Below are 25,408 nucleotides of genomic sequence, written 5' to 3'. Positions count from 1 at the left end.
AAAGCTGGGGAACTGGGCTCAAAGTATCTCTTCTTGCCTTTCCAGGGAGGAAGCTCTGGACACTCTCCAAGGTCGGGAAGGTAGTACTGGGGGCTCTTAATCCCAGAGTCCTGGGTAATCTGATCCCTACCTAGCCCAGATTCCCTAGATCCTTACAGGCGACTCTCTAGGGTTGGAAGTTGCTAGCTATGGCAGTGAGGTCCTTGAAACCCTGAGCAAAGCCAAGGCCTGGAGGAGGGACAACCTATTGCATCTCCTTCCGTCCCACGGGCAAAGTGGCGCCCCCTACGTACAGGAGCCGTCCATGGGCGCCTCCAGCGCGAAGACCAACATGGACCTCCGGGGGAGGGAGGCCGCTCTGGCCCCAAGCGGAGCCTCTCGCTGGTAGACGAGCCCGCGGGAGCCCCTCTGGGCGTAGCGCTGCTGAGCTGCTCGATGCTCCGGCCGGAAGTGCTCTTCACCACCCGCCTCCCACCCGGCTCTTTGGTCCCGGCGGTAAGATGGCGGCTGCCGCGGAGTGCGATGTGGTAATGGCGGCGACCGAGCCGGAGCTGCTCGACGACGAAGAGGCGAAGAGGTAACCGGGTGCCAGGGTAGTGGAGCTTTAGCTCCACCACTCAGGGAAACCGGTCCCTGCCATGATGCAGCCCCCAGCTGTTGAGGCAATGCCCCGCCCTCTACGCCCCCCCCTGGCATCTGAGATCAGGTCCGGATGGACCCTTTGAAGGGGCACTCTAGGGGTCGACCTTCCTCTCAGCTTCCGTCTGGCGCGGGGAGCTGAGACGCCGCCTTGCTGTCCATCTGGGAGCAAGGTGGTCTGAACGATTAGAGGCCACATCTCCGAGGGGGCCTCAGAAGTGTGTGACGGGGTCGGGTAGGCGACGATGACGACTTCCTCACTTCGCCCGGGGACCTCCACCTTCTCTGGTTAACTTCTGTGTATTGTTTTCTGTTAGTAATTTGCATTTCCAGAGCCCTCGTTCTCCCCACTTCCTAAGATCACTAATTATATCCCAGTGGCCGGAGTCGGGGGTCGACGGTGATCTGGTCAGCTTGCACCCACTGCCAGAAATGGCAGATGATGGAAGGGAAGGGGCTAGCCGCATATGCCACAAGTCCTTCAAGTCTCTTCTTTCTTAAATTAAGCAGCAAAGGCAGGCCACTACCCGGGCGCTGTTGGCACTGCTGGGCAGCTGCAGTGACTCGAGAGTGCCAGACCCAACTTGCCCAGGAGCTGCTGAATGAGTGCTTTTCGAGAACACTCTAGATTCTGGCTACAGCTAGGGCAGCTTATTGGAAGTGGGCTTGGAACCGTGGTGGAAAATCATACTAGTTCTAAAATTAAAACAGACTTGACAGAAAAGGTTCTAGAAGTTTGGAGCCCTCTCCTTATGACCTGCAAGTTCTTTTGATCCTCTGTTCAGGACTGACTACAGTGCCTACAGCCTCCTGCCCACATCTTTATGCCAAAGCTGTGATGCCTTCAGTTTGGGTGATTCGCGGTGGCTGTAGAATTAGTTAATGACATGTGAAACCAGGATTCTGAGATTCCCACAAGTTAGAAACATAGAGGAACTCATTGAGACAGAATGACTAGTTACCACGTTTAGGGGAAGTTACCATAGCCAGTTCGAAACTACCAGCCGAGGGAGAAAGATGAGGCGTTCTGCTCCCATAAAGATTTACAGCCTCGGAAACCCTGTATAGGGTCACTATGGGTCAGAACCGACTGGAGGGCACTTAACAACAACAACAGCCATAGCCAGACTTGACAGAATTTGGTAGGTCCCTGGCCGACTCATTGGCACTTAATGGCAAACAACAACTGGGCTATCAGAGAAGGCACCATAGTGGGGTCCAGTTTCTCTCACTGTTCGGAGTTTTGAGTTTTTTTCCTAAATCTTCCCAGCATTGATCAGCTCAGCTCAGCTCATGTACATTACTAAGGAATTGCAAAATGGAAGACAGTACCCTATGTTTTATAGAAACAGACTTCTATAAAGATTTGCTTGAATTGGGAAGGAATTCTGTGGTTTTTTGGTCTATGTGTCATTTAAAAAAATGCATCCTACTAAATGTAGGGACTCTGCAATTTGAACCACTTTAAAATCCCCTATCAAGGAAAGCAAATCTTTTTCCTTAAAAAAAATCACAGTTTAACTCTTTAATTTAGGATTAGTTAACATCACACACACAAAGCCTTGCATATGTATAGGTTTCCTAGGCTGGAACTGTAGTGGGGATTTAGAAGCTTGAAAGGGAGGTGATTAACATTTTTCACGTTTCCTGGGGTCCTCCTGTGTAGCCTTGACCCAGGACAGGGATAGCCCTTCCCAGTGCCCTTTTACCATCTGGCTGGCTCAGAGTCTTTTGGCCCCGTTCCTGGTTCCTGTATCTTGTTACAGTGCTACTACCAGTTCACTTGGAGACAAAGAAGTTGATGGGTCTCTTGGGTGGTTTTTGTGAAGTCCAACATGTGAAGAGTCCAGCAAGGAGTCTTAATTTCTGCACATCTTGGCTCAAGGACATACTGCTGCTAAATTGCCAGAGGGGACAACATGAGAGGTGCTTTCAAGACATAGGATGTCATGGTTGCAAGCATGCTCAAAGGCCACATACATACCTTATCTTCAGCTTTAGTGTCTCTCTTGAGAAAAGACATGGACGTCTTTTTTTTTTTTTTTGCCTTTTTGCCTGCCATTCTTGACAAAATCCTTTTCTCTCATAGCAACTGAGAGGCTAAAGAATGTCTTATTTGGCACTCAAAAAAAAAAAAAAAAAAAATCAGAGTTCTGTGTATGAAAATTGTTTCTCTGTGCCTACCAGAGCAAATAAAACTACCTAGGAGGCTAAGTGTGAAATTTCAGAAGTCTTAAATTTCAAATAATTTACAGTATTAGCTTTACCGTTTCCTGGGAAGTTGCTGACTACCTTATATGTGAATAGTGGCTGAAATGGATGCTGTCCTGTCTAGTTTCAACTTTCTGGTTATAGTCCCTGGGCTGGGGAGCAGCTTGGTTTCTCTAGGTAGTTTTTATTTTGCAAAAACTGAGCACCAATAGGGGAAACATTTTTCTGCCCTGCCATATATATACCTACCAGTGACTGGACATTGGGCCTGAAGGAACCAGTGTAGTCCACAGACTTAGGAGTCAGGATGTAGTTTTCCTTAAATTGGTCATCTTCTCTGTATCTGTTATCCTGATGGAACCAAGTAAGAACAATTATTAGGCCTTTTGTCTTGGTACCTCAGTATTGCGAAATCTTTGTGGATTAGGATTTTCCTCCTTTCATCTCTCTAATTTGCTGTAGGAAGAACTGAATATCCTAAGGTCAGCTGTAGTTCTTTGTTAGGTGCATCTTAAAGGATTTTGGAGTTCCGTGGCCTTATTTAGCCCAAAAGCTTGTGGGGATGCTTTTCCCTTCTTCTTTCATATCCTTTTTTTTTTTTTGAAGCTCCAGGGTAAGCAGCTACACATTTTATTAAAGCTGAATAGAAATTTCTCTTGGACTTGGAATCCAAATCATTGAGAAACATTACTCTCAGCCTTCATTTTGATTTTGGTCTACTATTAAGTGTGGTGTCAGGAACCCATGGTGGTGCAAATGGTTAAATGCTCAACTGCTAACCAAAAGGTTGGCATTTCAAACTACCCAGTGGCTCCTCAGGAGAAGGCCCTGGAGCATCGCTTCTGTAAAGATTGCAGCCAAGAAAATTCTGTGGGGGTGGTTCTCCTCCATCACATAGGGTCACCATGAGTCAGAGTCGATTTGACGGCTTACACAAGTGTAGGATCAGCCATGAAGAAATGGAAGATGGGACAAATGAGTCATGGTAAGAAAGGGCTAAGTCTAGGAATACAGAATCCTGAATACCAGCAAATTAATTGAATCCTGCTACTGTTAAAGTGGTGCGAGAAAGATGAGGCTTTCTGCTCCTGTAAAGATTTACAGCCTCAGTCGGACCCCCTATGCAGGGTTGCTATGAGTGGGAACTGACTCCAGGACATACCACCACCACCACCACTATTAAATGGCAAACATGTTAGCTAAACAGGGTAACTGGAGCAAAGATAGTGTACCACGGAAGGGCTTCTGTCTTCTTTACTGCTCAGATTCAGACCCACCTATTACCCAGAGCTGAGTAAGCTGAGTAATTTTTATTTAAGTTTTGGCCAAGTGAGTGGCAGTTGCTCTGGTATCTAGTCAGTTCCCAACGACCAGAACTCTGATTGGCTTAAGGGCTAGCCCTGTTGTTCATTCCAGCCAATCAGAGATTAGTTTAGTCATTGAAACTAGTACTTTTAAAAAGTTTTTAAAGCCGAGTACTGGGCATCTACCTGCCTTTACTCTTTTTCAGTAGGAGAATAATGGTCAGCGACTGCCTAGATGCCTTGTGGCCTGCTGCAAAGGCCCCTTGAGAGCCCATTTTCCCCTTATTTAACTAATGTTTGCTCCCGGTTCTCCAGTGCTGAGTGATGTGGAAGTTCCTTAGAGGTCGTTCCAGGTAATCCTTTAAACTACCAATTTCATGGAAACCCTGGTGGTGCCATGGGTTAAGCATTGAACTGTTAACTGCAAGGTCAGTGATTCAAACTCACCAGGTGCTCAGTGGGAGAAAGCTAGATAAGGAAAGTTTTCTTGTCTCATAAAGATTTCCAGCTTTGGAAATCCTAGGGAGCAGATCTATTCTGTTCTAAAGGGTCGCTATGGGTCGGAATTGACTCCATAACAGTGGCATTGTTTTTGATTTTATCTGAATTTCAACAGTCAAAGCGTGATTCAGGGAGGTTGTAGTCTTATTCATTTATTGGATTGACAATTTTTCTCTTTCCCAACCAGCTCAAAATGATAGTTCCTATGTTTACTCCCCTCTTGGTAGGTCTGTGAGCAGTTGAAGCTTTTGATTCTCAAGGTCTGATTCTGATTCTGAGGCCTAGTTTTCTATTAGCATGTGACTGGACAGTTTGTGTAGGGAGGCCAGATTGTAAATCAACAGAGTATTAGCTTCCTTTTTTGATTCTAATGTAGAAGGTCAAAATATGGGCAGCTGGATTGTAAAAGAGTTCAAATTTGTACTTAAATCAGAGCAGTTAGGTAAGGGACAATGCGTATTGAATGTCAGTCAACTGTTTATCTTAGTATATGAGTCTAATAATAGTGTTGTTTTTAAAATAGTGTTTTGATATGTTGCAAAGTAGTGTCTGTCTGTTATTAAGAACCACGTACCTTAAATTTTTATTATCTTGGTGGTTCAGTTCTACTAGCCTCTTCATGAAAGAGAGATTAGGCTGTCTACTTCCATAAAGATTTACAGCCTTGGAAAACCTATAGGTTCTCTCTCCTATAGGGTTGCTATGAATCGGAATTGACTTAATGGCAGTGGGTTTGGCTTTTTGCTTTATAAGAGTTACTTGTCTCAAGTCAGATGTTTGTAACCTGAGGGATTGCCCTTTGCCTTATGGGGAGGTTTGGTAAACAGACCTCTGGCTCTTTTTGCAGTGACTTTTGTCCTTCACTGTATCTTTAGGGAAGCTGGTTTTCTCAGAAGCAGTATCTCTCCTCCTTTGTTAAGTGAATGTTAGGTAGATACCACACATTGTGGCCCTTCCCATTTAAGGAACTAGAGTAAAGTTTAAAATTTATAGTTTGGTAAGCTATTGCAACTTGAATATCCATCTGCCTGCAGTGATTGGATTTCTGTCAGGAAGGAAAAATTTGATTGGTTGGTTGCCTCCCCCATTGACTAAGACATAGCCACTTCCAGCCTGCTGCCCGGTGTGGTGTCCTTCCCTCCTCCTGGCAGCAGAGAGTGCTGCTGCCTCCTGTAAGCTGTGTCTGTGTCTTCCCATGGTGCCTCTTGGGTCACCACTGGTAAGGCTTTTCCTAAATATCATAGGACAATTTAAATTGGGGTGTTAATGAATTTTCTTAATCCCCTTTGTCTCATGCCTTCCATCTTTCTTTGAGAAGGGGTAAAGACAGAAGCAGGGAGGGTGTTATGCTTTAATGTGAAAACAGAAGCTCGTTTTCCTATAAGAAATTGGGTAAAGGAAGCTGAGTGCCAACAGATAACAGTGGGATAGAGCCCACCCTGTTTCCTCTGTTTGCACTCAGTATGTAGTGTCTTGCATTTGGCAGGCGCTCACATGTTTGTGGCATTGTTCCAAGCCACTTAAGCCTTCCACTTATCTATGTAAAGCTTAAATTAATATTTCATCCTTAAATAATAGATAAAGAAACTGACCGACTTGCTTTTGGTAAGGTATACTAGAAGTCCAGTTCTTGGGCCCCTTATTCTTTTCTGTCATGAAGGTCAAGCAGAGTACATGCAGCAGGCACTGTGACATGCCACTGGGGACAAGAGGTCGTTGACTGTGGAAGGAGGAAGGAATTTCGACTCTGAGATTGGCCAAGGGCCTGGAAATTCTGAAGGGTGGAGGACATTTCTAGATCAACATACAACTAGTAAATTTGACTGAATAAATGAAAAGAGGTACAATAATCATAGAGTAAGGGTAATGTTCTGGAAGGAGTATATTTAATAGTGCATAAAGCATATTTAAGGAGCTCTGGTAGCGTAGTGGTTACGAATTGAGCTACTAACCTCAGGGTCAGCAGTTTGAAACTACCAGCTGCTCCACGGGAGAAAGTTGAGGCTTTCTGCTTCCGTAAAGACTTACAGCCTCGGAAACCCTGTATAGGGTAGCTATGAGTCGGAACCGACTCCACAGCATATAACAACAACAGCAACAAAGCATGCTTGGAGTCCTGGTATGGCACTATAGGTTAATGCGCTAGACTGAAAAGTCGGTTTGAACTGCAAGGTCAGCGGTTCATTCAAGCTCACCAACCACTTCTCGGAAATTTACAGGGTCACTATAGGTTGGAACCGACTTGACCACATTTGACAACAACAGTAAAGCATATTTGACTCATGAAGGATCTGAAGTATTGTCGATTGATAACCTTAATCTCTGGGAATAAAAATGGAAAGATTCTTTTTCTAAGGGTCTTCTTGCCAATAAAACAGTCTCCAAAAAACAGCCGTCAGTATGGATTGCACCTCAATGTAAAGAAGAAAAAAATCCTCACCATTGAACCAATAAATAACATGATAAATGGAGACAAAATTGAAGTTGTCAAAGACTTTGTTTTGCATGGATCCATAGTCAACACTCAGGGAAGGAAGCAGTTGCTAAGAAATCAAATGACGTATTGCATTAAGCAAATTAAGATCGCTTTAAAGTGTTCAAGGGCAAAGTCATCAGTTTAAGGACTAAGGGTGCAATGCACCTGCCCCAAACTATGGTTTTTTCAGTTGCCTTATATGCATGTGAAAGTTGGACAGTGAATAAGGAAGACCATAGAAGAACTGATGCATTTGTGTTATGGTGTTGCAGAAGAATACTGAAAATACCATGACTGAACAAACAAATCTGTACTGGAAGAATTGTAGCCACAATGCTTTTTAGAAGCCAAGATGGCAAGGCTTTGCTTCTCATACTCAGAATATATTATCAGAAGGGACCAGTCCCTAGAGAAGGACATCATGCTCAGTAAATTAGAGAGGGTCAGCGAGAAAGAGGAAGACCCTAAAGAGGTAGATTGGCACAGTGGCAGCAGCAATGGGTTCTTGAAGCGTAACAATTTACCTTTTGTTTTATTGTGCTTAGAAATCAACTCGGTGGCACCTAATAATCAAATCAGAGGTTCCTAAACTTAACGTCTTTAAGGAGTCATGGTGGCACATTGGTTAAGTACTCTGAAAGGTTGGTGGTTTGAGGATTCTACTATCTATCTACCTGATAGTAGAGCTCACCAGTGGGAGGAAAGACCTGATAGCCTCCTCCCATAAAGATGATCTCTGGAGCAGTTCTGCTCTGTCATATAGCGCACTCTGAGTCAACATTGTCTCCGTAGCACGCAACAACAAACATAGCTCTGCTCTAGTAAAATAAATCACTGTATTCGGAGTTGTAATTTTAGCAAAACTGGATTTCTCTTCCACTTTTAGGAGTGGCATTGAGTATGCATAAAAAGAAAAAACTTATTCAAGCTGTTGCATCTGTTGATCTAAACTGTTATTAATGCTTTTGAAAGAGTTCAGCTTTATAAAAATGTATTAATATAGCCAAATACTTGAATTAATTAAAAGTAGTGTGCTGTGTTTTTTGTCATATAAAAAATCTAATCTGTATTTCTTAGCTTGCAAATGTTACAGGGTAGTGAAGCCGAGTTAGTCTTTCTTTTTCATGCCCTGTGCTAGAGTGAATCTTCAAATGGTACTGTAAAGATGATGAAGAATCTCATTTTTTAAAAATAATCTACAAAAACAGGATAAATAAAAAAGTATTGCTACAAAATCGTAAAAGCCTTTATTAAAATATCATAATGTAAAGCTATTCTTCACACATCATCCATCTAGGTTTATACACTTCTGAAAGCAATGCTTTCATTTTTCTAACTCTTCCCCAAAGAATTCAGCACTCTGCAATTTGCACCACATCAAAACTTCAGTTTTGACTCAAATTGTATTCCTTTAAATATTCTTTGATTTTGGGGACCAAAAATAAGTCTGAAGGGATAAGAATGGGTCTGTAGGGTGATTGAGGTAAGGTTTCCCAAGGAAATTTTCATAGGACAGCCTTTGCTACCCTCGCAGAATGAGCAGGCACATGTCATGTTGGGGAAAAATTCCTTGGTGCAACTTTTCTAGCCTTTTTCTCACCCGTGCAGTTTAATTGTCTTAAAACTTCATAATAAACCCCATGATCATCCTGTGTCCTTTGAGAAAAATCTCTCAAGTTGACCCCTTGGGATTGAGGCATGGTTTGAAGGGGTAAAAAAGGGGAATAGTGTTAAGATGCTTGGCTGTCTTTTGAATCTTGGTTTCCCTTGCCTACCATTGTGAAATAGACACTTCAGAGGGGAAGAAAAGAATAGCCAGAGACATCACTACAGAAAGCTTGTAAGTCTGTCTTCAGCCTACAACTGATTGGAATACCTTAAAGGGGGCTTGAAGTTGCCCAGTGAAAGAGGCTTCCCCTGGAGCCTTTACATTGCATAAGACCGTAAGTGGAATCCAGAACCCCATCCAGAATCATCTAAGGTAGGAAATTCCCACTGGAAAGGACAAATAGACCAGCCTGGAGCGACTAGAAGAACAGAAGATACTTCGTGAAAGAAAGACCAGCAGGAAAAATCCAAAACAATAATGGCATTCTGATTGATTACTACAAGAACAAGTAAGCTGTTCGCCCGGGAGCCATCAAGGCAAGTGGTCGAGACCCCTCAGAGCAAACTCCCTTCCAAGACTGAGACTCAAGGGGAATACATGATCAGGCAGGTGGTCTGGCTAGTGACCACGTTGGTCACTGATAGGGTAAGAGGGGAAAAAACAGCAATGAAGTTGCGAGCTAAGTCCGACCACATTCAGTAGACTCCTGTGAACCCTGGTGGAGACCTGGATGGCCAGCAGTATGGCAAGACCCGGGGACTCCTAGGCCCAGAGGCAAGTGACATGGCCACACAGGACTAGAGCAGAAAGTGAAGCGTCCAGCTGATGTGAAGTGAGTGGAGATGCATAAGAACACCCATACTTGCAGATAGTACCCACTTGACCTAGCTTTGATGACTGGATAATCAGAACTCGACTAAAAGAAGAAAAAAAGAGTAACCTGCTGCAATTTGATGAACTGCAATTGGATGAGGCTTTCTACTCCCGTAAAGATTTACACCCTCGGAAACCCTGTACAGGGTCGCTATGGGTCGGACCCGACTCGACGGCACTTAACAACAACAACAATAGATGTAGTAGCTCAAAAAAGGGAACAAATCTTTACAGTGAGGATCACTCCCCACCCACAGGGTTGACAGGGATGAGCAACTTAGACATTGGCTACTCAAAATGGGGGGGGGGGCTATAAAGGCAAGAGCTCTGGTAGCATAGTGGTTATGAATCGGGCTGTAAACCGTAAGGTCAGCAGTTCGAAACTATCAGCTGTTCCGCGGGAGAAAGAGGAGGCTTTCTGCTCCCGTAAAGATTTACAGCCTCGGAAACCCTGTTCAGGGTCGCTATGGGTCGGAACCGACTCGATGGCACTTAACAACAACAAATAAAGGCAAGAAGTGACTGGCTTACAAGCTTTCAAGAGAGTGCCTAGTTCCAGACAGGGCGGGGGAAGGTAGAATCTCCACTGAATGACTTCCAATCTGTTGGGACCAGGCTGGTGAAAGAAAATGGGGATAAGACTCTTGTGGTGCAGTAGTGAATAATTGCCATCAGAACTGACTGTGAGTGTAGGAAATATAGAGGTAGATGTTTTTTGACAAAAGGAGGGGAGTGATTGATTTTGTAGCCCAGGAGTGGAGGTCCCTGGGACCATCAAGTGAGAAGAGCAGAGAGTGGGACCCTACCCAGAGAGGCAGTGTTGCCAGGGATAGAGACAGAGACTGTGTAGACAGAAGGAGCAGAGCGGCTGGGGACTCTGAACTCAGGGAGGGAGAGGGGCTGTGTGTTGATGGCCAAGGGGGCGGGCCTGTGGGGTGTACCCTTTGGTTATTTGATGATGCATGGAGGGGGTTGTAATCATTGCAATGAAACGAAATATGAAAGGATGAAGGTAAAACTGATGTTCTCCCATGTAAACCTCACAATAAAAACTTAAAAAAAAAAAAGACCCCTTGGAAATCTCAAAAGGCAAGCTCCCTAACCTTCCGAGCTGATCTTTCTACCTTGACTATATCTAGCTCATCAGAACCCTTTGGAAGCTACTCTTTTGATCAGACCTTTTTTTTTTTTTTAAAGCATCCTTACAAGATTACTGGTCCCAGAGTCATGTTTAAACAAGTTGTGTTTGAAGTTTGAAATAAACCCATGCATGTATGAGCTGGAACCCTAGTAGCAATATTTTTTGACTTACCTATGTATTACCAAGCAATTCCAGCTAAACCAACCATGTTTAAGGGCATTTAAAAAATAACCACCAACTAGTGGAGATAGACTAAAGTTGCTGAATAATTTCTAAAAGACTAGTTGGCCTGAGGTAAAGATCTTGCTTAAGTGTTCAATTTGGAAATATTTAGAGAGAAAATGGGAATTTTTATAGGGCATCTAATTTGGGATACGTCGTAATATCAACTATGGTGTTTTAATGTGTTTTTAATTTCGCTGAGCTGTAAATGTGCAAAGTTGGCTGACAATCTAAACCTAAGTAGTTTGATTTGATCACATGATATTGAGCCCTGCTAAGACCTGTATGATACCAAATTACTCCCTTGGCAGTGTGTGTTGGAGTAATTAGCATCAGTGATGAATGAATGCTAAATTAGGAGACAGAGAATGTGTAATTGGATGATCAGAAGATACACAGATTTTAATGTTTATGTTGGATGAAAAAGCTGGTTTTCCAAGCTGTAGTTTTTTGACTGCTAGGTTCTTTCTTTTAAAAATTAAGAAATACATTTTAAAATAGCAAGCCAGTCTTTCCTTATGTCTGTCAAAAGGAAGGCCAGGTCTCTTCAGTACTTATCGAAAACGGTGACACTAACAGGATCTAGTGCCTAGGGACTTAAGTTGGCTCTGCCTCTATTGAGGATAGGTGGTGATAACATTGCTATAGCCACTTCAGAGGCCATTTGTGAGGATCTTCATGGGAAGTACACTGAAAATCTGGAGTGTGTAAGTGCTAGAGATACAGCACTGTTAATAGTGATGTTGTGAAGTGCCGTTGAGTCTGTTCCAACCATAGCAACCCTATATAGGGTTTCCGAGGAGCAGCTGGTGAGCTTGAACCTCCGACCTGCAGTTCAGATGGCTTTGCAGTCTGGCACATTAACCCACAGCGCCACACCAGGACTCCCATTAATAGTGATGTTGTTGTTGTTTAGTACTGTGGAGTACTCATAGTTACCTTGCACAGGGTTTCCGAGGCTACAAATCTTCACGCAAGTGGAAAGCCTCATCTTTCTTCCGCAGAACAGCTGGTAGTTTCGAACTGCTGGCCTTGAGGTTAGCAGCCTGATTCGTAACCACTATGCTACCAGAGCTCCTCAGTAATAGTGATTTGGGGGGTGGGAATAGTGATAGAGAGATACACGACTGATAATAGTGCCATCCACTCAGTTATGGCCAAATCTGTGTCTTGCTGTGACATTGCATTTCAGGATTTAGTCTGATAACCTAGTTTAATTTTGTCCCTTTTTGGACTCCTGTCCTTTGTTTTCAGTTGGTCCATGTGAATGTCACTAATTCTTCCTTTCTTGGTACTAATATGTTTGGGGAGGTCCATGTCACCTCACATGGTTATCATATGGACTACATTTTGCCAGCTGAATTGGCCCTGGCAGAGAGTGGAGTGACAGATGCTACTACCTTTCTGCCTTCAGCTCCAGTGTGAACCAGCTCTTTTCCAGCCCCGTGCCTTTGACATCTCATCCTGCAGTCTGAGAAAAGTCTGAGAAAGGAAGGCCTTTCTCAGACTCGGGATGGCTTGAGTGGATTTGACCCTCGAATTGTTCCTAATGTACCCTTGTTTAGTACTTTGCTGCTATGCTGGATTCCAAAGTGTCCACTCTTGGCTCTGCTGGTGTCTCAGGGTGAAGCCTATTCACTAACGCTTGTCCTGTATTTGGTGGGAAGGTTCAAAATGAAGGGACTTCACTTTGGGAGTTGGACCTGGAGGCAAAAAATAAGCGTTTAGTTAAAAATCAATAAGTGCCCATTGTTTAGGCAGCTGTTAATCAACCAAGTTCTATGAAAATAAGCCCTTTTCATGAGGCAGTTGTGTGGGAATAGCTAATTCTGGCCTGATGCTGTACAGTGTGAGGTTAAAAACATGGCAACTTTGTCACAACACAATTCTTGTTCTTTCTGCTGTGGGCTGACTCTACATTACTTGCTTTGTTTGCTCTAGAATGGAATCTACTCACCATTTACTAAAATGAAATGCATTTCTTGGGGGAGGCAAAGTCCAGTTCACTAGGTCTTGCATCTTAAAGAGAAAGGAGCATAGAACATAGAGGAACCCACTCTTTCTGTGATTAATCATTAGGAATGTCATTTAGTTTGTTTAAATCCATGTTTCAGTTCCAGGCTGGGATTTTATATGCTGACTATTTCATATCTTAGTTTAAGGAAATTTATATTCATTACCCATATTTTCTTCCTAGCAGTACAGAGACTTTAAAAATAAATAAATAAATAGCATTAGAGACATCTTGTTGTTGTTGTTAAGTGCCATCGAGTCGATTCCAACCCATACCCACCCTATATAGGGTTTCCAAGGAGCAGCTGGTGAGCTTGAACCACAAACTTTGTAGTTCAAACAACTTTGCAGTCTGATGCATTAGACCACAACGCCACACCAGGACTCCAGAGAGAGAGAGCGAGAGAGAGACATCTTAGCATAGTAAAAAGTGCACAAGCTTTGGAATCTGACAGGTATGGGTTCACATCCTGAGTTTGGGCACGTGTTAACCTCCAAGCTTTAATTTCTTCCTCTGAAAAATGGGGGTAATGAAACACAGCTGGCTGGTTGTCTGGATCTGTGTGAAAAGTACATGACCGCAATAATTCTTAATTATTAATCATATTCCACAGTAATTAGTCTTTGGTTTTTATTAGAAGCTAGTGCTGAGCTCGGTCTCCATGGGAGTTGTGTTTCAGGAATTAAGGGGTGCCCTTCAACATTTATGGAGTCCTGGTATGGCACTGCAGTTAATGTGCTGGACTGCAAAGTCAGTTTAAACTGCCAGGTCGGGGGTTCCAGGTCACCAGCCGCTCCTCAGGAACCCTATACCTGGTTGCTATTATAGCACTTAACAACTGCAACAACTTCAACAGTTCTACAGAGTATTTCACCTTTAAAAAGCTTCCTACTGTTGGCACAATGTCTAAGTACCTGGATACCTCTGGTTTTCCTTACGGATTGGTACAGTCTTAGCCACTAACCATCTGAAGAGGAGGCTGGATTCTCTCGGGTACAGTTTGGGCCTACTTTAATTTGCAACTCTTGGTTCTTCACCACTTCTGAAGTCCTGTGCTGGGGAACTCCTTTCTTCAAATCTCTTGGCATGTCTGCTCTTAAAGGGCTAGATCTCATAGTTTTTGTAGCCTAAACCCTCATAGTTTTTATAGCCCCAAACCCACCAAGGTCAAGTCCATTCTGAGTCATCGGGACCCTATAGGACAAAGTAGAACTGCCACTTACGATAGCTAAGACATTGAATTTTTTTTTTTTAATGTTCATAATACATTTATTTTTAATAGAGATCACAGTTATTAACCTTTACTAATAGTTTGTGTTAGGTAATTTTTTTTTTTTTAATTAAATGTTTTATTTTGGATTGAGTGAAAGTTTACAGGGCACATCATCAGCTTCACATTCAACCATTCATATAGCTTGTTTCATTACATTGATTATTATCCCCTCCATATATCATCAGTTAACAGTGTTTCTCTCTATCCTCTTTAGCTTTTTTTTTTTAGGGGGCTGTGGGAACTTGCCTTTTTGGAATTTACAGTCTCGGATTTTAGGGAAGGTTTTTACATTTGTCTGTGGATATCCAGGGCTCATGTATGAGATTACTAACAAGCATTACTGAATAATCAGATGAGGGACAGTTTGCTATGTCTACTAGGTGGCTAAAGTCTGATCCTCAGAGCCTATGGTTTGGACGGTCAACAACACTTGGGCCCACAGGGTCTTGACCTCCTGACCGGGTTTGCACAGTCTGCATCAGATTCCCCCTTACTTATTGTTTGTTTAAGGGACGCTGCCTGTCTTAGGCATTCAGTGCGAATTCCTCAGTCTTACCCGTCATCGAAATTCATTGCAGCATGGCAATGGCTCTGAAAGACATTGAATCTTTAAGGAAGCAGATTCCCTCATCTTTCTCCTGCAAAACAACTGATGGATTTGAACTGCTGGCAATTTGTTAGTGGCAGAGTGCTTTGACCACTGCATCACCAGAGCTCTTTACGTTTAATTAAAAATCTTGCTTAATTTAGCTGACAGGAAGGTTTACACCGTGTAGAACGATTATAGGTGGTCCTCTAGCGTAGTGGTTACAAATCGGGCTGCGAACTGCAAGATCAGCAGTTCGAAACTACCAGCTGTTCCGCGGGAGAAAGACGAGGTGTTCTGCTCCTATAAAGATTTACAGCCTCTGAAACCCTGTACAGGGTCGCTATGAGTCAGAATCAACTCGACGGCACATACCAACAACAACATACATCTAATAGTTAGGGTCTTGAGGAGCTCTCATGGCAGGTGGGTTTTTGTGCCATTATGACAACTGATTGTGATAGTAGTAAAATGACTCAAGCAGATTTGTGTCGATCGCAGTTCTGATCTGTCAATACTTACAGGTCATTTCCATTTTCTTCCTTTCTTCAAGTTAGTAGGGATGGCCAGGACTGTGAGGGAGAAGAATAGGCAAGCAGTACCAAGTCAATAAGTGTAGGGCAGCTTTACCAGGTGGTGGTTTACAAACCTTAAATATTTTAGTCACCAGTCTCCCCAATGCCATGTCCATAGACTCAAACTGTAAACTACTATACCAGTTCCAAGGACAAGCACTATGACTTTCAGTGACTCTTGAACTGGGTTATTTTGTATGTGTGTTTGGAGGGAAGGATGGATGAGAGCAAATACTCCATATCACAAATGCTTCCCTGTTGTGTTGCATTAATTATTTCAATAAAAAATTGTCTTTGAGTGTCACTCAAGTTGGTCAGTAGGATGCTTTAGGATACCTTTGATAGAAGTTAATGCGCTTATTTTTCTTTTAAGACATTGTTTGATTTGATTCTAGTTCCTTGGTCAGGAGTAGTAGTTCCCAGTATATGAGGGTAAGTAAAAAATATTGCTACCAAATCATACAAACCTTTTATTGAACAAAAATGTCAAATATAAAGCTGTTGCTTCTTGACTTCTCTTCCATCTAGATCTATACACTTCTAAAGACGGCGTTTCCATTTCTCTAAACGCCTTGAAGAATTCTGTGCTCTACTATTGACACCATGTGACAGTGACAGTGGAGGGACTCACATAGTTTTCCTTTAAATGTTCTAGGAACACAAAGAAGTCTGAAGAGCCAAGATCAGTAGGGTGGGGCTGAGGTGAGGTTTCCCAAGTCAACTCTTATAGAACAGCCCTTGCCACCCTTGAAGGATGACCACGTGCATTGTCATAATGGAAACAATTCCTTGGCCCAACTTTTGTGGCCGTTTTCTCACCAATGTGTTTTTTGGTTTTCTTGTGACTTTTTCATAATAAGCCCTTATCATCCTGTGACAAAATCTTTGAAATCCTAAAAAACAGCCTCCGTAACCTGCTGAGCTGACCTCTTCCACTTCTGCTTTGCATCTAACTGGCCAGCAGATCCCCTAGGAAGCCAAAAAAAAAAAACCTTTTTTATTTTTGAAGGCACCCTAAGGTGAGTCCTGGTGTGACACTGTAGGATAAGCACTGAATTGGTAACTGCGAGGTTTCTGTACAAGTACAGAGTTGCTGTGAGGTGGAACTGACTGGACGGCATACAACAAGGAGATAAAGACAGTGTCTCACTGAGAGCTTTTCTGCACCCATTGCAGAAACATGATCAGACAAGTTTTATTTAGAATAAACTCATGCACTGGGACCCCAGTAGCAATACTTTTTGACTTAACCTTGTGTGGCATTGTTTCTTAGGGAAAGTACAATTTTTAGAATGGATAGACAGGAGGTAGGGAAAAATTCTGGTCCTCCCACCTGTTAGGTGTACAGGGTACTGGGAGGGGGGCAGTACATGCTCACAGCAGTGTGACAGGCAGAAGGACCAGTACAGTACTGTCACTGCTGTGTCTATCTCATAGAACCCTGTCATCCAAGCTGTTAGTCTCTGCTGTCACTCAACTTGTCCCCCATCTTAAACACCAGTATGCCATGCTTTTATTTCCTTTGGCCTCATCTGCTTTTGTCCTCCTTGACAAATTCATGAGTCACTGTAATACAGTAGTCTTTTAGACTTAAAGGGTATGGCCCGTTTCACACTAAGAAATCAGTTGCCGTTGAATGAAATTGCCTGTAGCTAGCCAATTTTCTTATGTTTGCTGTAGAGGCAGCACTTGGGACATATTTATAAAGAATTAAGTTGCTTTATAAGAGAATCTCTAAATTTTCCTTTCCTAAGGGAGGGCAGGAAACATAAGAGGGATTTTCATTTAGTTTGAATGTGTCTAAGTGACAAAAGCATAGTGGTTACGAATCGGGCTGCGAACCTTAAGGTCAGTGGTTCGAAACTACCAGCTGTTCTGTGGGAGAAAGATGAGGCTTTTCTGCTCCCGTAAAGATTTACAGCCTTGGAAACCCTGTACAAGGTCACTATGGGTCGGAATCGACGCCACGGCACATAACAACAAGTGACAAAAAATAGTATCGGAAGAACTTGGATTCTTTCATTAGCCCCTCCTTTTGGCCCATCAGTTTATTCAGCAATCTATGAATCCCTTCAAGATACCACTGACGTTTGACTCCCTATGCCTAAGAAATTACTCTATGAATTACAGAAATTATTTATTCCCTAGGTATCTTTATAGTAACACAATCCTCTTTTTCCTTTTTAGGGAAGCAGAGTCTTTCAAGGAACAAGGAAATGCATACTATGCCAAGAAAGATTACAATGAAGCTTATAACTATTATACAAAAGCCATAGGTGAGAGGAACCTGGTGATTACGCTAGAAAATAATTTGCTGAATGTTATTGTAAATAGATCCTAAAACGAGGTACGCTTTACTTAATGAGTTGATGATAACAGTTATGTTATGTGAACTCCTTTGGGTTTGCTGACCTAATGAGAATACAAGAGGGATGCCATTTCTTGCTCAAGTAGGTAGTTTTTTGATAATTATTTTTTGACAAATTATAGGCAGTTCCAAATATTTTGGGTGGTCTTATCGCATCTCAACTATTTGACAATTCATTACCTATCTTAGAAAATAGCCATTAGAGATACTTAAGGTTCAATCATCCCCATGCTCAATTTGCTAATATATTTTTAATCCCATGTTAGCAGTTTTCTCACTTACATGCTTACAAGTGGTCGCCCCATCTTTGACTCATGAAATACAAGTTCCTTCTATTGCACAAAGCACAGTTCCTTAAGAAGATAAATATACTGGACCCTCCTCCCAAAAAAGACATTCAATACATTTCAAAACTAAATATAAAATGATTTTTAATTAAATTGGTTGTTATCATTGCTGCTGTCCATTTGAAATCGTTTTTTAAAAATTGGTGTAGCTTTGAAGAGAGCATTCCTCTCTTGTTTGCCTTAACATAGTTCTGAGGAGATGGCCTTTGAATTTTGTAGTCAGTGATCCATGATAAGCTTTGTTTTATATTCTTCTGCCTTCCCTGCAGATATGTGTCCTAAAAACGCTAGCTATTATGGTAATCGAGCAGCCACTTTGATGATGCTTGGAAGGTTCCAGGAAGCTCTAGGAGATGCACAGCAGTCCGTGAGGTTGGATGACAGTTTTGTCCGGGTATGTAAAGGGCTATTTGGGGAAGACTGAATCGCTGCAGTTGAGTTCTTTAGCCCAAGGTTTCTTAAACCTGGCACTGTTGGCAGATAATTCTTGGCTGGAGGGCTAGCCTTTGCACTGTAATAGGGTCCTCTTCTAGATCTGATGATGGTACAATGGGTTAAGCTTTAGGCTGCTAACTAGAAGGTTAGCAGTTCAAACCCAACAGTTGTTCTTTGGGAGAAAGATGAGGCTATCTGCTCCTGTAAAGAGGTTAAGCTCCCTCAGCAGCTCACAAAAGGTTGGTGGTTCAAAGGCACCCAAGTAGCTCCACAGGAGAAAGCCCTGACCATCTGCTTTCATGAAGATTACTACTGAGAAAACTCTGTAGTATCATTCTACATAGTCACATGGGGTTGCCATGAGTCAGAATCCACTTGACTGCACCCAGCAACAGTGACCTTCCACATCCTAGTCACAAGTCAGCGTACATGGGGGGCAGAGTCGCCCCTGGGAGCTGCTGCTCTAGCCATTTTCATCCCACGTTGGTTTTGTGTATGTGAGTTGTTACTGCTGTTTATTTCCCTCTGCTTGATTACTCATGCTCCTTCTCTTCCCTATTTGTGTTTCTCTCAGGGACACCTACGAGAGGGCAAGTGCCACCTTTCTCTTGGCAATGCCATGGCAGCATGTCGAAGTTTCCAGAGAGCCCTAGATCTGGATCACAAAAATACTCAGGCACAACAAGAGGTAAAATTGAATCCTCTCTGTATCAAAAGAAGCAGTATAATAGTATATCTGGGAAAAATAATTTAAAACCTATGAAAATTAGGCAATTTCTTACATGGCTGGGGGGTAGACAGATGCTTCAAGGAACTGAATTGAATGAGGTTAGAGAATTCAAGTAAAGTTGGGTCCTGATTAAAATTGGTAGTGACTAAGACGTATTTTACCTACTATCATCCACCTCCATCCAGAACCAGTATGTTCCTAGAGTGTGAAACTCAAAACTTCAGGTTAGCACGTGGCAGTGCATTGCCTTTATTTGACGGACAGGCAGTCCCCAGATTACAAAGAAGTTCCATTCTTAAGTCTTTTTTTTTTTTTTAAAAGACAAATTGTGCAAAAGAACAGTTAGGAATCATATCTACCATCACTTGGTCCAGTGTTTGTCTTAGTATAAGAAACACTTCCAGATACACTAAAACATCTTTGACATAATAATGTTAAGTGTCATCCAGTCAGTTCCAACTCATAGTGACCCTGTGTAGGGTTTCGAAGCGGCTGGTGAGCTTGAACCACCGACCTTGCAACTCAACCAACTTTGCAGTCTAGTGCATTAAGCCACAGTGCCACACCAGCACTTCTGACGTAATAATACAACAAAAAATAATAATAATGCTGTTTTAACACATGTCACAAAGTAGTGTCCATTTGCTGTTATTAGCACTTGTATGTGCCTTAGATTTTTTAAATAATAGGTGTTTTAGGGGTTAGTTTGTAGCTATGAGTTGTACATAAGTATGAAGTTGCATAAGCTGGGGGCTCCCTGTATATCAAGGCATGAAGCTTGGATTCCTGACTTTTAAGTTTGGCCTGAGGGTGAAAGTTGGGTCTTAGCTTTTAAGAAGTCTTGGCTGCCATTGTTGTAAGCTTGACTTATGAAAAGTCCATGATTTTGATATTTTTGAAAGGACAAATTCTTCAAGGCCTTACTGATTTTTGTGTTTGTTTAATCTAGAACTTCATTGAAACTTTTCTGTATCTGATTTTCCGGTATAGTTCAAGAATGCTCATGCAGTCATAGAGTATGAGAAAATAGCTGAAACGGATTTTGAGAAGCGGGATTTTCGGAAGGTAAAGTACAACTCTGAGGACGTCTCCTCTGTTTTTTCTCACAGAGGTGCAGATCTAGAGTGAATTATCACTTTAACTTGATTTTGACCCTTTTGTTGTTTTTGCTGTTACTTGCTTTCTTAAATATATTTGGCTTTATTAATAAAGACAAAAAAACAAACATGAACATGTGTGTTACTTGAAAATGTTTCTATGTAGTCTAACAGAGTGTGTTAGTTAATAGAGGGAGAAGCCAGCTGGAATTACTGGGTTTGAATAATCCAATTTTATGTGAGTGATGACTCTTCTGCCTTAAATGAAAGGGGGGTGTAGCCCGTCACTGCCATCTTTTTTATCTTATGTCCTTTATGAAGCTGTGTGATAGTTCTTACAAATTTACATGTCAAAGAAGCTGTAAATCTGAAATAGGAAAGGTATAAAAGTTCTAGGGATTTTTCTAGATCTTGCTCCCATAAAGATTTACACCCTTGGGAATCCTGTACAGGGTGCTACGAGTCAGAACCCACTTGGTGTCACATAGCCACCACTACAGTGGTTATGCCTGTACAGTTCCTAATAATTCTGTAACCCATTCCCACTGCCATCAAGTGGGTTCTAACTCCTAGCAACCCTGTATAGGGAAGAGTTAGTAGACCAGTGCTTATCCTACAGTGCCATCAGGGCACCTTTATACACTATATATAATTTGTGTATAATTCTCAACTCTTTTAAATGGTACTTACAGATACCGTTCTGTAGAGTTTTAGGAAAGGGAAGATAAATGGGCCAGAAAAGAGAGATTTTTTAGAATTGCTTAAAAGAAGTTTGTGAGTACTGTGTAAGGGAGTTAGTTGTTACGTCATACATGGAACTTTGCTCGTGCTTGCTGTCACAGTTGCACCAAAAATGTTTGACAAGTTATAGTAAGGACCGTTCTATAAAGTCACACACTGCAAAAGTCTCATTAAAGTTCATGGAAAAATTCGATTATCTTGCCAATCCATTTGACCACAAAACTTTTTAGCCCCCTCATATTTGGTAATAACTCTATTTTATTAGTTTATACAAAGGCCCAGCATTACCTTATTAGCACCCCTCATATATTTGTTTATGTTAATAACCATAGTGTCTTTGTGGTAAGATTCATAAGTTGTGTTTGAGTATTTTTGTTTTTAATGTGTGTGCCTTTGGAAAGCGATTCCACCGCCTGTCACTTTCTCTGAGGTTTACATAGGCCAAAGCTTTGTCTTGAAACGTAGTCTTTGGTTTCTCTTCTTGCTTGCCCACTGTGGAACCAGAATCCCATTTGTGACAGAATCCTCTGTTTGTGATATTCCAGCCTCCCCTCCTCCTATTCCCCCAGCTCATGGTGATGTCACAAATGAGGAATTATGATCCTGGCAGGGGAACCAGATGAACTTGGAAGGAACAAAGATACTCTTTGCCTGCAGCTGTCCTTAGTCATAGGAGGTGGGGGTGGTGGGAGAGAAGCCTGAGGCTCTAACTGACTGTCCTCACTCCCAGCAGAATCCCATCTTCTTCTGGATGTCAGGAAGGTGGCAGCATTAGTTTTGAATCTCCCTAATTCCTGAGTTTTGATCCCACCCTTAGTGCTTCCAGGATAATAACCTGTGCAGTTGAAGGGACAGCATCCCTGGTGACACTGTAGAAAGCCTATCTTAGCAGGTAGTTCATGATGCTGCCTGCTACACACATACACTCATCTTTATTTAACAAAAGTATTTTTGAAAAGATGCCACTCGTGGTTCGAAAGTTAGAAAGTATCTTAGGAATAGAACCAAAAGAACTGAAGCTGATAGATATACAGATACTTTTGCAGGAATGTTAATGGCAGCACTGCTGACAATAGCCTGAAGGTGGCAACAAACTAAATGGCCAAACAATGGACTGTCATTCAGCCATAAAAAGGAATGAGGTACTAATGCCTGTTGCAATGTGGATGAACCTCAAAAATATGCTAAGTGAAAGAATGCAGACACACCCAGTCACCAATTTTAAATCTGTAGAGACAGCAGATTGGTAATTGCTGGGGCAGAAAATAGGAAGAGACTGCCTAATACAAAGTGGCTTCCTTTTGAGGTGGTGAAAAGGTGGTGATTGCACAGCATGGTGAATGTACTAAATGCCATTAAGTTTGGTTAACTTTGTTAGGTGAGTTTCATCTCAAAGGAGAAAAAAAACAAACTAGAAATCATAAAAAACATTTAGTAGTCGTTGTAGTAGTCTTCCTTGTTAGTACATGGAGAATTTATTCTTTTTTAAAGCCCTGTAGTGTCCTGTTATTTAAATATATGGCAGCTAACCAATCTCTCGTTAATGGAAACTTGTTATTTATGCTTCTAAGTTTTCAGACTTCATCTTTTCCTGATCCCCATGGCCAGATTCTGAGCAGGAATAGGTGTCCCTTGACTCTAAACTTCTCCTTTGGTTATTTGTTCTTAGGGGAGGATATGAATCAGGTCTCAAAAAAAGCCTAAGGAACAGCAGCAAAAACCAAAAGTGAAAGCTCAGAGAACATTTATGGATACTCTTGATGATGTTGAAAGTTTAAGCTTATTAGCCTTGTGTATTTTGGGGAAGTCATTTGGAGAGTGGTTTTGGCTTTGGGTTTGTATAGTGTAATATGTTGGTAATAGTAATCAGATGTAGTCTATTCAGAACCATTTAACATGAACTATTTATTTCACTGGTATAAGGAGCTCTGGTAGCGTAGTGGTTACGAATCGGGCTGTGAACCTTAAGGTCAGCAGTTCGAAACTACCAGCCGCTCCGCGGGAGGAAGATGAGGCTTTCTACTCCCATAAAGATTTACACCTTCAGAAACCCTGTACAGGGTCGCTATGGGTTGGAACCGATTCGACGGCACTTAACAACAACAACATTTCACTGGTATATTTCTGTGCGGTAATATGGGGGAGGAGTAGCCACCACGGTACTCGATGGGATGTGAGGCTTGTGCACAGAGAAGGGCGGAACTGGGAGCAATTTCAGTAATGTAGGGAGCAGCAGACCTGTACCAAGTTATTTTTGCCATTCCTAGACTAAACAGAGTAAGTATGATGAATTAGATGAATAAGCAAATAATAGCATGTCTACGTTAGTAGGATGTGAACTTTAACCACAGTTAATATGGATATGATTCATTTTGAAGGCAATTTAGCTTGCTGATCACAGTTACTAGCTCTGGAGTCTTAGTCTCTGAATCTCAGTCCTGTTTCCATCATTTACTAGCTTTGATAATTTTAAACAAGGGACTTGCTGTCCTGGTGCCTTAGTTTTCTCATCAGTAGAATATGGGTAATAATAGTACCTACTTCTTAGAATTGTTGTGAGGATTAAATGGGTTAATATTAAAAGTGCTCAGCAAAGATTTACTGTCATCCTTACAATCTGGACCAACTGCTCTCATTTCAGTAGTTTAATTAAGTGAATTAGAAAATTTTAAGCTCTCAAAAGGGAACACAGGAAACTTCTTTTGGCTTTTAGTTTGTTGCTTGTGATTCAACTGTAAATTGAAGGCATTATTGGAGTCTAGGATGAAGAGCCTTGTTTGTTTTTGTCTTCCCCTTAGGTGGTTTTCTGCATGGATCGTGCCCTAGAATTTGCCCCTGCCTGCCATCGTTTCAAAATCCTCAAAGCAGAATGTCTAGCAATGCTGGGTCGTTATCCAGAAGCACAGTCTGTGGCCAGGTATGAAGTCAAGTCCATTCACTATGGAGTTGGCAGCTTCTACTGGATTGATACAATTTGGCAACTCTGTTGAACAGGAGCTACTTTACAGCCCCCTGTGGAGAGGCCAGCCAAGGCTGATTAGATCTTCCTGGAGTTTAAAGCCATAAAAATTGGACCTGATTTGAAAACCTTCAGGGTTATACAGGAATAGAGTCCACATTTGGACTGCATGTGAATGAACAGACGGAGGTTGTGTTTGGTTTGAAATGTAGCCTTTTCCCTTGGGTTCTTCTACTCCAGAGGTTGTTAGCAAACTCTCTCCCACGAGTCAGATTGTCATTCTTTTAGGCTTTGCAGTTCATAAGGTCACTGCCATAATAGTACAAAAGCAGTCATAGATAACAGATAAAGAAATGGTTATGTCTGTTATTAAAATAAAGGTTTATCTCATTATCCTACAGACAGGATTTAGTCCGTGGGCTCTAGTTTGCTGACCCCTGTCAATAAGGATTAGGAGGCACAAAATGTATATTAAAGAGAAAGTCCTTGGGAGGTACACATGGTTGATGTTTGACTACTAACCTAAAAGTGGGTGGTTGAACCTCCCCAGTGGCGCTGTGGAAGAAAGGCCAGTATTAGAAAGACGGTCAATATAAAAATAGCCAAAATGATGGCAGTAATGGGAATTGCCAAACCACTGCTGAATGTGCCCCTTTCTGCTCTTGCAGTGACATCTTACGAATGGATTCTACCAATGCAGATGCCCTGTATGTACGAGGTCTTTGCCTTTATTATGAAGATTGTATTGAAAAGGCGGTTCAGTTCTTTGTACAGGCTCTCAGGATGGCGCCTGACCATGAGAAGGCCTGCGTTGCTTGCAGAGTAAGTTCTAGGCATCGCATCTGTTTGGGAAAGGAAGCCTCCCCTTTGAGTTGTTAAGATAGTTCAAGTGGAAGGTGTTAGAATATACGATTTCCCATTTCAAAAAGATGTGTGGTCTTTTGGTAGAAATTATTTCAGAACACTTTTAATTCCCTAAAGGTAAGATCATGTGATCATAATAGGATCAAGTTCTTTTTGTAGTTAATTGTGTGCTGTTTTTTCTTTTTTTTTTTAATTAAGGTTTTTATTGTGGATTAATTGAGTGAAAGTTTATAGGGCAGATCATCAGTTTTACATTCAACAAATCATACATCTTGTTTCATTACAATGATTATAATCCCCTCCATTTACCATCAGTTAACAGTATTTCTCTCTATTCACTTTAGATTTAAAAAAAACAAACAAAAATACTCCGGCATACATAACAATTTACACCTTTAAAGGGCACATTCTGTAAGTCTGCCTCCTGGCCACCAGCTCTTAGT

At 42.0% G+C, this 25,408-nt stretch overlaps 1 protein-coding gene across 2 annotated transcripts in view; it reads left to right on the top strand.

The window, feature by feature from the left end:
• The first annotated feature begins 259 nt into the window (after positions 1-259).
• The window catches only part of DNAJC7 (DnaJ (Hsp40) homolog, subfamily C, member 7), a 39,006-nt gene continuing 13,857 nt past the window's right edge, over positions 260-25,408 (top strand). Inside the window, exons 1-7 of one of the 2 annotated variants that reach the window (XM_006832646.1) lie at positions 260-577; positions 17,612-17,700; positions 18,409-18,533; positions 19,149-19,262; positions 20,295-20,369; positions 23,941-24,059; positions 24,770-24,923. In XM_006832646.1, the coding sequence (XP_006832709.1) occupies positions 501-577; positions 17,612-17,700; positions 18,409-18,533; positions 19,149-19,262; positions 20,295-20,369; positions 23,941-24,059; positions 24,770-24,923 (753 nt within the window). In that variant the 5' untranslated portion in view covers positions 260-500. The remainder of the gene's footprint in view (positions 578-17,611; positions 17,701-18,408; positions 18,534-19,148; positions 19,263-20,294; positions 20,370-23,940; positions 24,060-24,769; positions 24,924-25,408) is intronic. The other variant, XM_006832647.1, reaches the window with a different exon arrangement.

The sequence above is a fragment of the Chrysochloris asiatica genome, unplaced genomic scaffold (assembly GCF_000296735.1).
Source record: "Chrysochloris asiatica unplaced genomic scaffold, ChrAsi1.0 scaffold00007, whole genome shotgun sequence".
NCBI classification, from domain to species: domain Eukaryota; kingdom Metazoa; phylum Chordata; class Mammalia; order Afrosoricida; family Chrysochloridae; genus Chrysochloris; species Chrysochloris asiatica.
This window is presented reverse-complemented; position numbering and strand designations above follow the sequence as displayed.